At 44.7% G+C, this 12,415-nt stretch overlaps 1 protein-coding gene across 1 annotated transcript in view; it reads left to right on the plus strand.

Moving 5' to 3' along the window:
• The window catches only part of wwc1 (WW and C2 domain containing 1), a 76,475-nt gene that overhangs the window by 44,697 nt on the left and 19,363 nt on the right, over window positions 1–12,415 (plus strand). Inside the window, exons 9-12 of the mRNA XM_028596105.1 lie at window positions 397–467; window positions 2,937–3,182; window positions 7,461–7,550; window positions 10,703–11,373. Coding sequence (XP_028451906.1) covers window positions 397–467; window positions 2,937–3,182; window positions 7,461–7,550; window positions 10,703–11,373 — 1,078 coding nt within the window. The remainder of the gene's footprint in view (window positions 1–396; window positions 468–2,936; window positions 3,183–7,460; window positions 7,551–10,702; window positions 11,374–12,415) is intronic.

A 12,415-nucleotide genomic window follows, 5' to 3' on the forward strand; every position in this document is an offset into this window, starting at 1 on the left:
GCCGATATTATCGGTATATCGGTCGGGCTCTACATAAAATTCAACATCGGGGTTTCCCCCAGAAAAGTTAGCCAGGTGGCACGTGACCAGTCACAGACAGAAGCACAGAGGCAAACTACTGGGCTTAGATCCCAGTAGTTTGACAGAATCATGAATGGAATCGCGAAATTGATCATTACAAAAGCTATCCGTTTTACCAATCTAATAATGTCACACAGTATATAATAATCTATCAGTCGGGCGTCATTTTTCTGCAGAACGAGTACTTTTACTTTTGAAACTCTAATTACATTTAGCTGATAATACTTCTCTACTTTTTACATGTATAGGTTTTGAAATACAGGATGGCTTTTGTAACAAAGTATTTTGACATTGTTTATTTGTACTTTTCTTCAGTTCATGACCAGCACCAACAAACTGGCAGAGAAGGTTCGTCTGAGTCTCAAGTACGAGGAAGCCAAGAGAAGGTACACATGACTTTGTCTGGATAGAGATGTGTGTGTGTGTGTGTGTGTGTGTGTGTGTGTGTGTGTGTGTGTGTGTGTGTGTGTGTGTGTGTGTGTGTGTGTGTGTGTGTGTGTGTGTGTGTGTCTACTTTTGTCTGGATAGAGGTGTGTGTGTGTGGCTGTGTGGCTACTTTATCTGGATAGAGGTGTGTGTGTCTGTGTCTACTTTGACTGGATAGAGGTGTGTTTGTGTGTGTGTGTCTGTCTGTCTGTGTGTGGCTACTTTTTCTGGATAGAGGTGTCTGTGTGTGTGTGTGTGTGTGTGTGTGTGTGTGTGTGTGTGTGTGTGTGTGTGTGTGTGTGTGTGTGTGTGTGTGTGTGTGTGTGTGTGTGTGTGTGTGTGTGTGTGTGTGTGTGTGTGTGTGTGTGTCACAGTCACAATTACAAGATGGCCATGGGCTCTAAACACTTACTCAGCCATATTAAGGTTTCTGCTGAATTTTAGGACTGAAATGAGAGAAAAAATAGAACAAAAAAGTGGAACAAAAGGAAGGAAGAGAAAACAAATCGCACGGCGTTTGCAAGAAGAAAAAGAAGACATCAACCAAGGCTGCCTATGTATGCCCCCATTATAATTTCAGTTCCATTTCAATATCATCCATCCACCCTTGCTGCGACGCATTGAATACATATCGTCAGGTGAAAGGAATGTTAGCTTGATAACGCGCCGTCACTTTTATGAGGGTGATGTGTACAGAAGATTGTGGCAGATTACTGCTGTAATTCTTTTTATGATGAATTCACATTTTATTTGGATGATTTGCCAGTTACAGATAATGGATTTGTGTGTGTGTGTGTGTGTGTGTGTGTGTGTGTGTGTGTGTGTGTATGTGTTCTATAATGCAAGTTTAATGTTTTCTGTTGTTTAGTTTTGCATGGACTTGTTTTATCATTTGAGGAAAGCTTGATTAGATTGTGTTATGGTACCAGACTAATCTGCCACTAAAGTACTGACACATGTGGAATGAAAACATCTGGAAATGAAAAGAATAATACAGACGAGACACGTTTTGATGATGCTGTCACTCTCCTGAGCTTTTAGCATGTAGGAAAAACACGTGCCCAAAAGTCTAATTATTGACCATCAAAAGATTAAACTTTGATCCGCTTTTCTGGGCCAGAGAGCTAGTCGACGGTTTGAATGTTGAAGTTTGTCCGCCTATAAAAGAGGTCAACAAAACATAACTTTATTCAAATATTGCAACAACAAAACAGGATATGAACCTAACAAACTGACCTAACTGAATGAAACAAAAGGGGACATGTCTACTGGCTTGGCCAAACCAAATTACACACAAGGGGAAAATAGTAGCAGATGGTACGGCCCAATTGGCGGGCCACAGGATATAGCAGTCCTTGACCCTCGGACCACGCCTTTTCTAACAACAAAGACAGAAAACATAATGATAATTATAACAGAATAATTATTTAAAGTGCTCATATTATGCTCATTTTCAGGTTCATAATTCTATCTAGAAGTTGTACCGGAATAGGTTTACATGGTTTAATTTTCTAAAAACACCATATTTTTGTACTGCACATTGCTGCAGCTCCTCTTTTCACCCTGAGTGTTGAGCTCTCAGTTTTAGCTACAGAGTGAGGCATCTCACTTCTGTTCCAAATTTGTTGGGAGTCACACATGCTCAGTAGCTAGATAAGGACTACTAGCCAGTCAGAAGCAGAGTATGAGGGCGTGCCCTGACAGTCCCTAGGTAAGGACTATTAGCCAGTCAGAAGCAGAGTATGAGGGCGTGTCCCGACAGTACCTAGGTAAGGACTACTAGCCAGTCAGAAGCAGAGTATGAGGGCGTGCCCTGACAGTACCTAGGTAAGGACTACTAGCCAGTCAGAAGCAGAGTATGAGGGCGTGCCCTGACAGTACCTAGGTAAGGACTACTAGCCAGTCAGAGTATGAGGGCGTGCCATGCTAGCAGCTAGGCGAGCATTATAACGTGTGTTACAAAGTGACCACGTTTGTCTCTGAAGTAAAGGCTGGACTACAATAGAGCTGTTTGGAGCAGTTTGGGAACAGGAAAGGGAAAAAGCCAAAAAGCATACTGTAATATGAGCACTTTAACCTTACCATGTACAAATGTGTGCACTCCGTTTATGCAGTGTAAAGCCAAAAGCAAATAAACATGGATTAAGAATTACACAAACAATGTAATGTTAACTTTGGCTTGCCTGATTTGTTTGAGCTGTGGCTGACTGCACAAGGAATAATGCGTGTATTTAACAGAATGGGGGTGACATTGTGCACCATATTATTGCTGGCTGTTTTGAACCCGTGTGGCCCTGGCCTTCACAGCTATTGTTGATCGGTTCCTTCGTTCTTCCTCTCCCGTTTCCTTCATTCTTCACCCCTGCTCCACATTTTCCATCCTGCACCTCCTTCTCCATCCTTTCCCCTCCCTCCCTCCCCTCCCTCAGGATCGCCACCATCGAGGTGCAGATCGCCAAACTGGACAGCGAGGCATGGCCGGGGCTGCTGGACCCGGAGCGGGACCGCCTCATCCTCATCAACGAGAAGGAGGAGCTGCTGAAGGAGCTGCAGTACGTCGGCCCTCGTCAGCGCCTGCAGCCCAACGACGCCGAGAAGCTGGAGTCGGAGAAGAAGCGTCTGGAGAGAGACCTGCAGGCCGCCAGGGACAACCAGAGCAAGGCTCTGACTGAGAGGTGGGTCTCTGCTACCGATGGTCCCACATAGGGATCGACCCATACTGGGTTTTCAAGGCCGATACCGATTATTAGTAGTTCATTTGCAACCGATGTAGCCTGGCTCCGCCCTCCTACGTACTGCGGCTCAATTTTTATTTCCCTTCAGTACTACGTCTGGGTTTGCGGTATATATTCGCGGGTTTTCTCCGGTCGAATCATAAATGGATATTATATTGGACCCCTGGTTACATGCATATGAACATAAACACACTGATAACAATACACTGAACGGGGAGCACCGAGAAAAAGGTTTATGTCTCGTTTGTTTGTGTCTTTGGATGAAAGCAAAGCTGACATTAGCTGACACTACAAAGCAACAACAGCTGGACCAGTGCCTGCATCTGTTGTTATACTCTTCCTTCATGTCTGTGGGGGGGGGGACTAAAGAGCAGTGTCATGGAGAAGGTTAGAGCGGGTGATGACAGACAGCGCTGTCATGTGTGTAACTGTGGTCATTATTGTCTCATCTGCTGACGACATGGCTGACCTTCTGCATCTGTACACACGTCCAGCCTTCGGCTGATTATCAAGAGTTAGAGATGAACACATGGCAGTCCTCTCTCTCACTCTCTCACACACACACACACACACACACACACACACACACTCATCTCCTCTCCTGTCTTTGTCTCCACTCTCTCTCTCTCTCACTCACTCACTCACTCACTCACTCACACATACACACACACACACACAGATCTCCTCTCCTGTCTTTGTCTCCACTCACTCTCTCTTCTCTACTCTCCTGTCTTTGTGTCCTCTCTCTCGCCCCCCCCCTCTTGTCCTCTCTCCTCTCTCTCCCCTCTCCTCTCTCTTCCCCCCTCTTGTCCTCTTTCCTCTCTTTCCTCCTCTCTCTCCCCTCTCCGGTCTTTTCTCCTCTCTCTCCCCTCTCCTCCTCTCTACCTCTCTCTCCCCTTTCTTCCTCTCTCCTCTCCTCCTCTCTCTCCCCTCTCCTCCTCTCTCTCTCCTCTCCACCTCTCTCTATCTCCTCTCCTCTCTCCCCTCTCCTCTCTCTTCCTCTCTCTCTCCCTCTCCTCCTCTCTCTCTCCTCTCTTCTCTCTCCCCTCTCCTCCTCTCTCTCTCCCTATCCTCCTCCTCCTCCTCTCTCTCTCTCTGTCACCTCTCTCTTCCTCTCTCTCTCTCCCCTCTCCCCCCCCCCCCCCCCCCCTTTAACAGGACTCCTGTTGTTCTGTGTTCAGACTCTACCTGAGCTCAGTCTCTCTGTGTCTTGTCTCCTGTTCCTGTAACCTGAGAGGCTGCTGTGCCTGGTTATAAAAGGAACTTGTTGTAGTCCACCTACACACACACACGCACACGCACACAAACACACGCACACACACACGCACACACACATGCACACACTCATGTATTCAGTGTCTGCAGGTTTTGCAGATGTCACATTCACTGAATCAGGGTCTTTGAGTACGGCTAAGTCTTTAATTTGTACCACCACGGAGGTATTATCAGATATATGGCCAATTAGACCTCCACTCAAGTTGGAGGAAGCTTTGCTGGGCATTGTGTGGCAGGTCATAATGAGAGCGTCAAATGAAATGAGTAAGTTGCCCTTCTCTAAAAAAAAAAAAACAACGTAGAAAAGCTAGCAGAAGAGAGAGGCAGATGTCAGTAAAGCTCTGTCTGAAAACGCCCACACACTCCTGGAAAGAGCTCTGATCGGCTACAAATTGTTGTGTTCGTGTTTGGGGGCTTTAAAAAATGTTGCCGTTTCTTGGTGCATGTTATTATAAAATCAGACCCAAACCTTTACACAAAAGTCGCTGAATGTACCGTACTTGGAAACTTCAAGTCACATACACATTTTATCGGAGGTGGAAGAAGCACTGTAAAACTACTCTGTTACAAGTAAAAGTCCTGCATTGAAAATGTTACTTAAGTCCATTCTCTCAATTCAAATCAAACCAGCTATTAGGCTAGCTGAAATAAAACCATGCCAATCTGTAGGTATGGTGAAGGGTATGTGATGATGTGGGGCTATTTTAATTCCAAAGGCCAAGGGAACTTTATCAGGATGCATAGTATCCTGGATCCATGAAATAACTGGCCTTTAAAAATAAAAATCTGCCTGCCTCTATGGGAATTTAACATAGAGGTGTACTTACTTATGCCCCGTGTATTTTAAGGAAGAACATTTATTTATTTACGATACATTTTACATATATTATTCATTCACAAAGAAAATTGGTGTCCTTAAAGGTTGGATTTTTCCTATTTTTTTTTCCTATTAAGGCATTAAGATCAATTTCCAAAAGATCATTTTTTTTATTCCTCTTTTTAGTCAACTTTAGCATGGGTTCATAAACTTATGAGGGCCACTGTAAGTATCAGGAAAATGTACTTAAAGGTCCCAGGACATGCTGCTTTTTGGATGCTTTTATATAGACCTTAGTGGTCCCCTAATACTGTATCTGAAGTCTCTTTTATATAGACCTTAGTGGTCCCCTAATACTGTATCTAAAGTCTCTTTTATATAGACCTTAGTGGTCCCCTAATACTGTATCTGAAGTCTCTTTTATATAGACCTTAGTGGTCCCCTAATACTGTATCTGAAGTCTCTTTTATATAGACCTTAGTGGTCCCCTAATACTGTATCTGAAGTCTCTTTCCCGAAATTCAGCCTTGGTGCAGAATTACAGCCACTAGAGCCAGTCCCACAAAGAGCTTTCCTTAGGATGTGCCATTTCTGTGTCTGTAGCTATTGAGGAGGAGAGAGGGGGGGGCAAGGTGGAGGGTGGGGGTGTGGCCTTGACCAACTGCCATGCTTCGCTCGTTTGAAAGCCATGATGTCTCTCTCTCTCTCTCTCTCATGGGTGGGCCAAATTCTCTGGGCGGGCAAAGCAGAGAAAGGGGAGGTAACCTTTCTCCTTATGACCTCATAAGGAGAAGATTCTTGATTGGTCCATCTGAGCTTTAATTTTCTCAAAGACAGAGCAGGATACCCAGGGCTCGGCTTACACCTATCACCATTTCTAGCCACTGGGGGACCATAGACAGGCTGGGGGAACTCATATTAATGTTAAAAAATCTCATAAAGTGAAATGTTTATGCCATGGGACCTTTTTAAAGTACTCAATGCAGAAAAATCTGGAAACTGGAAACCATCCAAACAGACTACTTGTGTTTTGTGTGCAAAAATCTTAATTTGTAAAGTACCTAGTAACTAGAGCTGTCAGATTAATGTTGCGGAGTAGAAGTAGAAAGTGGCAGGAAAAGGAAAGACTCAAGTAAAGTTCCTCAAATTGAAGTACAGTACGGTAGAGTAAATGTACTTAGTTACATTCCACCACTGCCTTTTATTGCTAAACCCACAAGTGCCACTGCTTAATATCTTCACCTAAATTTGAGACCCCATCTAAAACGGACCTGAAGACAGTGGAACCCTGGTCTGAAATAGACCAGAGGATAATTACCTGAGGCGGACCAGAACAGACCCATACAGAGAGAGAACAGCGACACAGGCAGCAGCATGATGCTCCACCAGGACCAGTTAAAAAGAGCAGTGATACATCTTATTTAACACACACACACACACACACACACACACACACACACACACACACACGCGCGCCAACACCAGCAGCAGTCTGTAACCTGATCAAAGGCTCTTTGGCCTGTTTCAACTCAAAGCATGGATCATAGTAACAGCTGTTAATGGACCCGTTTCCTCCAAACAAAGCTCATTCAAACAAATGACACCGCTATCACCTGAACACAAAGCGGCTGCTCACAACACCCCCAACACATCGCCGCCAACATGTCCTATTTGTTAACATTTGTTTTCCAAAGTGCTCACACTTCCAGCGCTAGCAGAGATGGCGGATTACGTTCAGTGTTCAGTGTTCATTAAGGTTTTTTTGTTGTTTTTGCTTGCCTGGTTGGGCAAGCAACAAACCTACAATAACTGCAAATTAGACATGTTTTATGCAAACAATAATCATGTGAAGGACTTTTAACGGTAGCCTGACAAGCCAGACCCACATCCAGATGTTGAGTCTGGGAACTCACCATTTGGAGGGTTCAATCCGAGGGGCGGGATAAACGGTTGTCTTTCAAAATTCCCTCTGCACGCAATAGGATAGCCCTCAAAAATAAAGGCTGAAAATTCCCCAAAAAATAATCTTAAAAAAAAAAAAAGATTAAATGTAGACATCACTTGCCACCTGTAGCTTACTGAAACAAAAAATACAGAATAAAGTTGTTTTCTTTTGGTCATTTCAGGCTGCGACTTCACTGCAAGAGGAACAAGCTGGTGAGAGAGCTGGAGGAGATGGTTCGACTGGCCACATCACTACACACTCAACTCAAGAGGTTTGTCCATCTCGTTTCTGTTTTTAATATCTTAAAGCTGGGGTCTTCAACGTTTTTTAAGCCAAGGAACCCTTAACTGAAGGAGAGACGGAGCAGGGACCCCTACTAAAGAGATCTTAAGCCCGTTGTATCTAAACGAATGGGCTCTAAGGCTACATTTTGGTTTAAATATGAATATCTTTTGCTACGTTCGCACCTCGCATTCACACTGCTCTGGCGTTTCAGAGCCTCTAAACCGGAGACATTTGAAAACCCTTCTGACCACGTTATGGCGTGAGGTTTTGGTCCTGATGGGTCGCAGCCTCCTGCCAGAGGGGAGGGGTTCAAACAGTTTGCGTCTATTTTCTGAAAGGTTGACGGTGTCGGCCCTCTCGGTCTCCTCCAGGGATGCACCGAATCCAGGATTCGGCTTCGGATTCGACCGAATATTGGGCTTTTTGACGGGGTTGGAATTTTGCCAAACCGTAGAATTTTTTTCCACCAAACCCTATGCTTGCGCTGCACGCGCCTCGCTGCTCGACGTAATGACGGCGCCGTTGATCACGGGAAGGTGTTCACGTAGGTGGAGCGTTCAATGCAGTAGGCTATGAGATAGTGAAAATGGAACTGGTGAGCAGAAAAAGTCTTGTTTGGCAGGACTTTCAGTCAAAAGAAGGCCGTTCAAGTCCAGCTACATGTTCAATTTGCAATGCCGATTTGTCTGGTGGTGGTGAGGACCTTAAACAATACACAACATCACAGCTGTTACAACATTTGGTATGAAACATCGGAAAGAATACGAGTTGTGCGTGAAGGAATCTACAGACAGCAGCCGTATGCTGTGGACGTTGTTTACTTCATTAATGTGTTTACTGTGTTAATGGACTGAGGATGGGAGGAGGATTCGGTATTCTGTCATCGGATTCGGCAGAATCTTAACCAGTGGATTCGGTATTTGGCCGAACCCCAAAAAATCTGGATTCAGTGCATCCCTAGTCGCCTCCTCAGGCTAGTTTCTCTCACTCTCTCGGTTTCTGTTCTCGGCTCGTTTGTGATCCGGTCCGTCCTAGCGCGCCGATAGACATCAAAAGTCCCCCCGCTTTAATTAGAGAGCTGCTCATACAGAGCTACAGGGCTGAGGTGATGAGCGGGGAGCAAATGAGAGGAGAGTCGAGGACAGACAGATGGGAGAAAGAAAATGACTCTACTTTCCTCCTGAAAGTAGTCCCTCAAGTCCAATATTCAAGGCCTATTTTATGTTCTCAATTTGGTTGTAAGGGTTTTAAATGGCGATGGACTTCTCGCCTGCAGAGCTGGGAGATTTGAAAAATGAATAACCAAAAGATCTTGTGCAATTACTTGTGCAAGTTTATTTATACAGCACATTTCATACATAAAGCCTATTCAATGTGCTTTACAGAATACATAAACCATAATAAAGAAAGAAGGCATGCGAAAAAAGAAAGTTAAAATGACAGAAGCATTGTTTTTAAATGGCTGTGATGAGTTTTTACAGGGTTCACATGGTGATTTTCAGCTGCACACTGAGACGTTGCAGACATTATTTTGAGAAAAATGAGATGTTCTAAAAGAATGAAAAAGAGAAGAGTGAGCAGTCAGTTAGGGAGAAGGGAAAGGAGGGCAAACTATCAGATGAAAGGAAAGTAGGAAACCGAGTCTGTATGGGAGACAGAAGTCTGCCTGCAGTGCTGCTTCCAGCTCCACACGACATGAAGCTTTCTTCTTTTTGTTTATCTTCATTTTTCTTTCCTCCTCTTGCCTAAGACTCCTTCTTTTGTGTTCTCCCAAACCTCTTCTATTTCTCTGTTTATCTCTCACCATTTGCTTCCAGTCCGTTCACTGTGAAATAATACATATGCTGTTTATAAAAGCTATAAAATGATTTTTTTTTCCATGTTAAGCTGACGCTTGCATCCAAAGCAACATGAAGCAGAAGTTAATAAGTACCGTACTTTAGGGAATGGTGTTAAAGTGGCTATATATATATATATATATATATACACACATAACTTGTTTGTGCGGTATTGTTTTTAGCACACTTGCCGTTGTAGGTAGCGAGTAGTATGAAATGCCGAAAATCCGCGTAAGGAGGTTGGTCGGGGGCTGTGGACGGGTCAAACAATACAGGACTTTCACCCCAGGAGACCGGGTATTGCGTCCCGGCGCGTGGCGTGTCCTTTCCCCGTCCTTCTTTTCCGAAACCCAACGTCCTTAAAGATGCTGACCAACACGAATACATTCCGTTCTCAGCAACACGAAATAAAATGAGCATTCGCTCATGCATAGTTCTTAGAGCTACTAATGCAACTAAAAATTATTTTTTCTACACTGGTATCATGGCATGGAATAGTTTTCCTACTACTACAAAACTCTTATCATCACGAAGGATTTTTAAAACGCAGGTAAAGCAGTTTTTATGGAATAAGGTGAATATTTATTGATAAATTGGTGAGTTTGTGGAGCATTTATATTATTATTTTTTGTTTTTCATTTAGTTTTTTTTTTTTCGTGATGCTTATATTTTTTTCAACTTCCTCCTCCATATTGTATGTCTTTTCATAATGGTTTGTTTGCTTTTTGTATATTGTTTTACATGTGAAACACCAAGGACCATGCTGGAAATAAGTATTTTACTTTAGCATGTTATCCTTTGGATTACTGTTTTTTTTTTTTTTTTTTATTGTCTTTATCCAGAAATCAATCAATCAATCGATAAAGGGGATAATCGTGTCCATGTGTACACGAATCAGTAGATTAAAAATAACGTGACCGTGTTGGCCCGCGATCGGACTCTCTGTTATGTTGAATGTTTCTAATTTATTTAATAATTGCTTAAAACATTTAAACAAAGTTTTGTGTTGGAGATTGTAACAAATCCAAAATCTTAATTTGGATTTAAAGATTTTCATTTTCACACAAATGCATATCGGTTCCAAATATCAGTTGTTGGTTTCATTAACTACTAATAATCAGTTGTCGGTATCGGCCTTGAAAAACCAGCATTGGTCAGTCCCTAGTTTTTTCTCTTTTGAAGTTTTGAACTTTCACGATCTGTTTTGAACTTCCGAGCACTCCAGACTTTTCTTCTTAAACTGCTGATGTGTCGTCTTAGATCGTAACTCTCTCTCTCTCTCTCTCTCTCTCTTTTCCAGCCTTTCGGCCAGCACTCTGTCCTGTTCGTCCGGCAGCAGCCGAGGCTCCCTGACGTCGAGCCGCGGCTCTCTGGCCACCACCTCCAGCCTGGGCTCCACCTCCTCCCTCAGCTTCACCGACCTCTACCTGGAGCAGCCCGAGCTGGCCGACCCGGACTTCCAGAACAAGCTGGACAGCCTCCTGGAGGGCGGCCAGGGAGGCTACCGCCCCTCCAGCTCCATCACCACCATACACGAACACGAAGTAGTGACGGCCTCCGCAGGCAGGGATGCAGGGAGGCCCGCGGCGGGCAAAGCGGGCGGGGTCGGGTGTTCGGCCGGAGGAGGCTCGGGGGAAGGCGTCGGAGCCGAGTCGGGGTCCTCCAGGGTACCCACGCTCCGGCCGCCAGAAACCCCTCGCTCCATGAGCTCGCTGTCTCCGCGCTCGTCTCTTTCCTCGCTGTCTCCGCCGTGCTCGCCGCTGGTCACAGACTCTAGTTTCCTGTCGGGGGAGACGTTCGCGGGCCAGGCGGGGCCCGGCGGGCTAGGCCTGGACCTGGAGCTCCACAGCCGGCTAGCGGAGCTCGAGCTCAGCCTGGACTGTCAGGAGCAGCGGCAGGAGGAACAGCGGGGTCCGGCGGGGCCGGGGGAGAAGCAGAACCACAACGCCACGCTGGGCGAGGAGGTCAAAGGTAAAAACGGAAAGATTCTGTTCCTTTATTCTCTCTTCTTCTCCGAAAATATTCACGCACTCCCAACTTCCAGTTCATCCCAAAGGTGTCGGATGCTGTTGAGGTCTGGGCTTGGTGCGGACCAGTCAAGCTTTTCCTAGTCTCGCTTTGCCAGACCCTCCTCCACAGCGCTGCGGAGGAGGGTCTGGCTAGTCCACACAGCATTTCCGGGATGGGAGAAAAACGTGCTCTGGTTTATTGGCATTTCTTTAAACCAATCACAGTCGTCATGGGCGGTGCTAAGCACCGGACTTAATGACAGTGGCTCTGCAAAATAGCCTCTGGAAGGAACTTGTTTTGGTGGAACATGTGTACGTTCAAAAGTAGTTTTAGTCGTGCAACAGAAAACTCTGATTGGACACATGGTCTAGCTAGCTGTCTGGATTTACCCTGCAGAGATATAGATAAAATAAGGAAATATTGGGTAAATACATACAGTTAATGTAGGGGTGTCAAACTCAATTTTAAGGGCAACACTGGTAAATTAGAAAAACGTTCAGGGCCAGACATATGATGTTTATTGACATGCTTTTATTTTATTTACAGTTTGGTCCACATAAAGCCCTAAAAAAGTCAGGAAAAGGTTCTTTCTTTTAATTTTTAATTACATTTTTAAATTCAGGCTACTACACTACATTCCACTACATTCCTCTATGCAGGAAAAACGCTGCAGCTTTTTGAAATGTGTTTATTGTGCCAGTTGATATTGAGATGACCATAAAAAAAAATATACGTAGATATATTGTGCAGCCCTGACGAGCACCAATAAGAGAGACAGGAGACAGGAGGCTACACGAGGAGACGGCAGACATGCCGGTGATGTAATGCCTTTATCTCTGTTTCACTAGACTAGACGTCATAGAAGACACTCCAACTTTATTGGAAAGTGGGATACCAGGAATCCTCCTCTCCACTGTGTGTGTTCACTGAGATATGTAATACTGTGTGTGAAACCTGACTGCTGGTGGGAGCGATGAAGTGCACGCGCTGGGGGGGGGGGGAT

This window comes from Perca flavescens, chromosome 13, assembly GCF_004354835.1.
Source record: "Perca flavescens isolate YP-PL-M2 chromosome 13, PFLA_1.0, whole genome shotgun sequence".
In the NCBI taxonomy this organism is placed as follows: domain Eukaryota; kingdom Metazoa; phylum Chordata; class Actinopteri; order Perciformes; family Percidae; genus Perca; species Perca flavescens.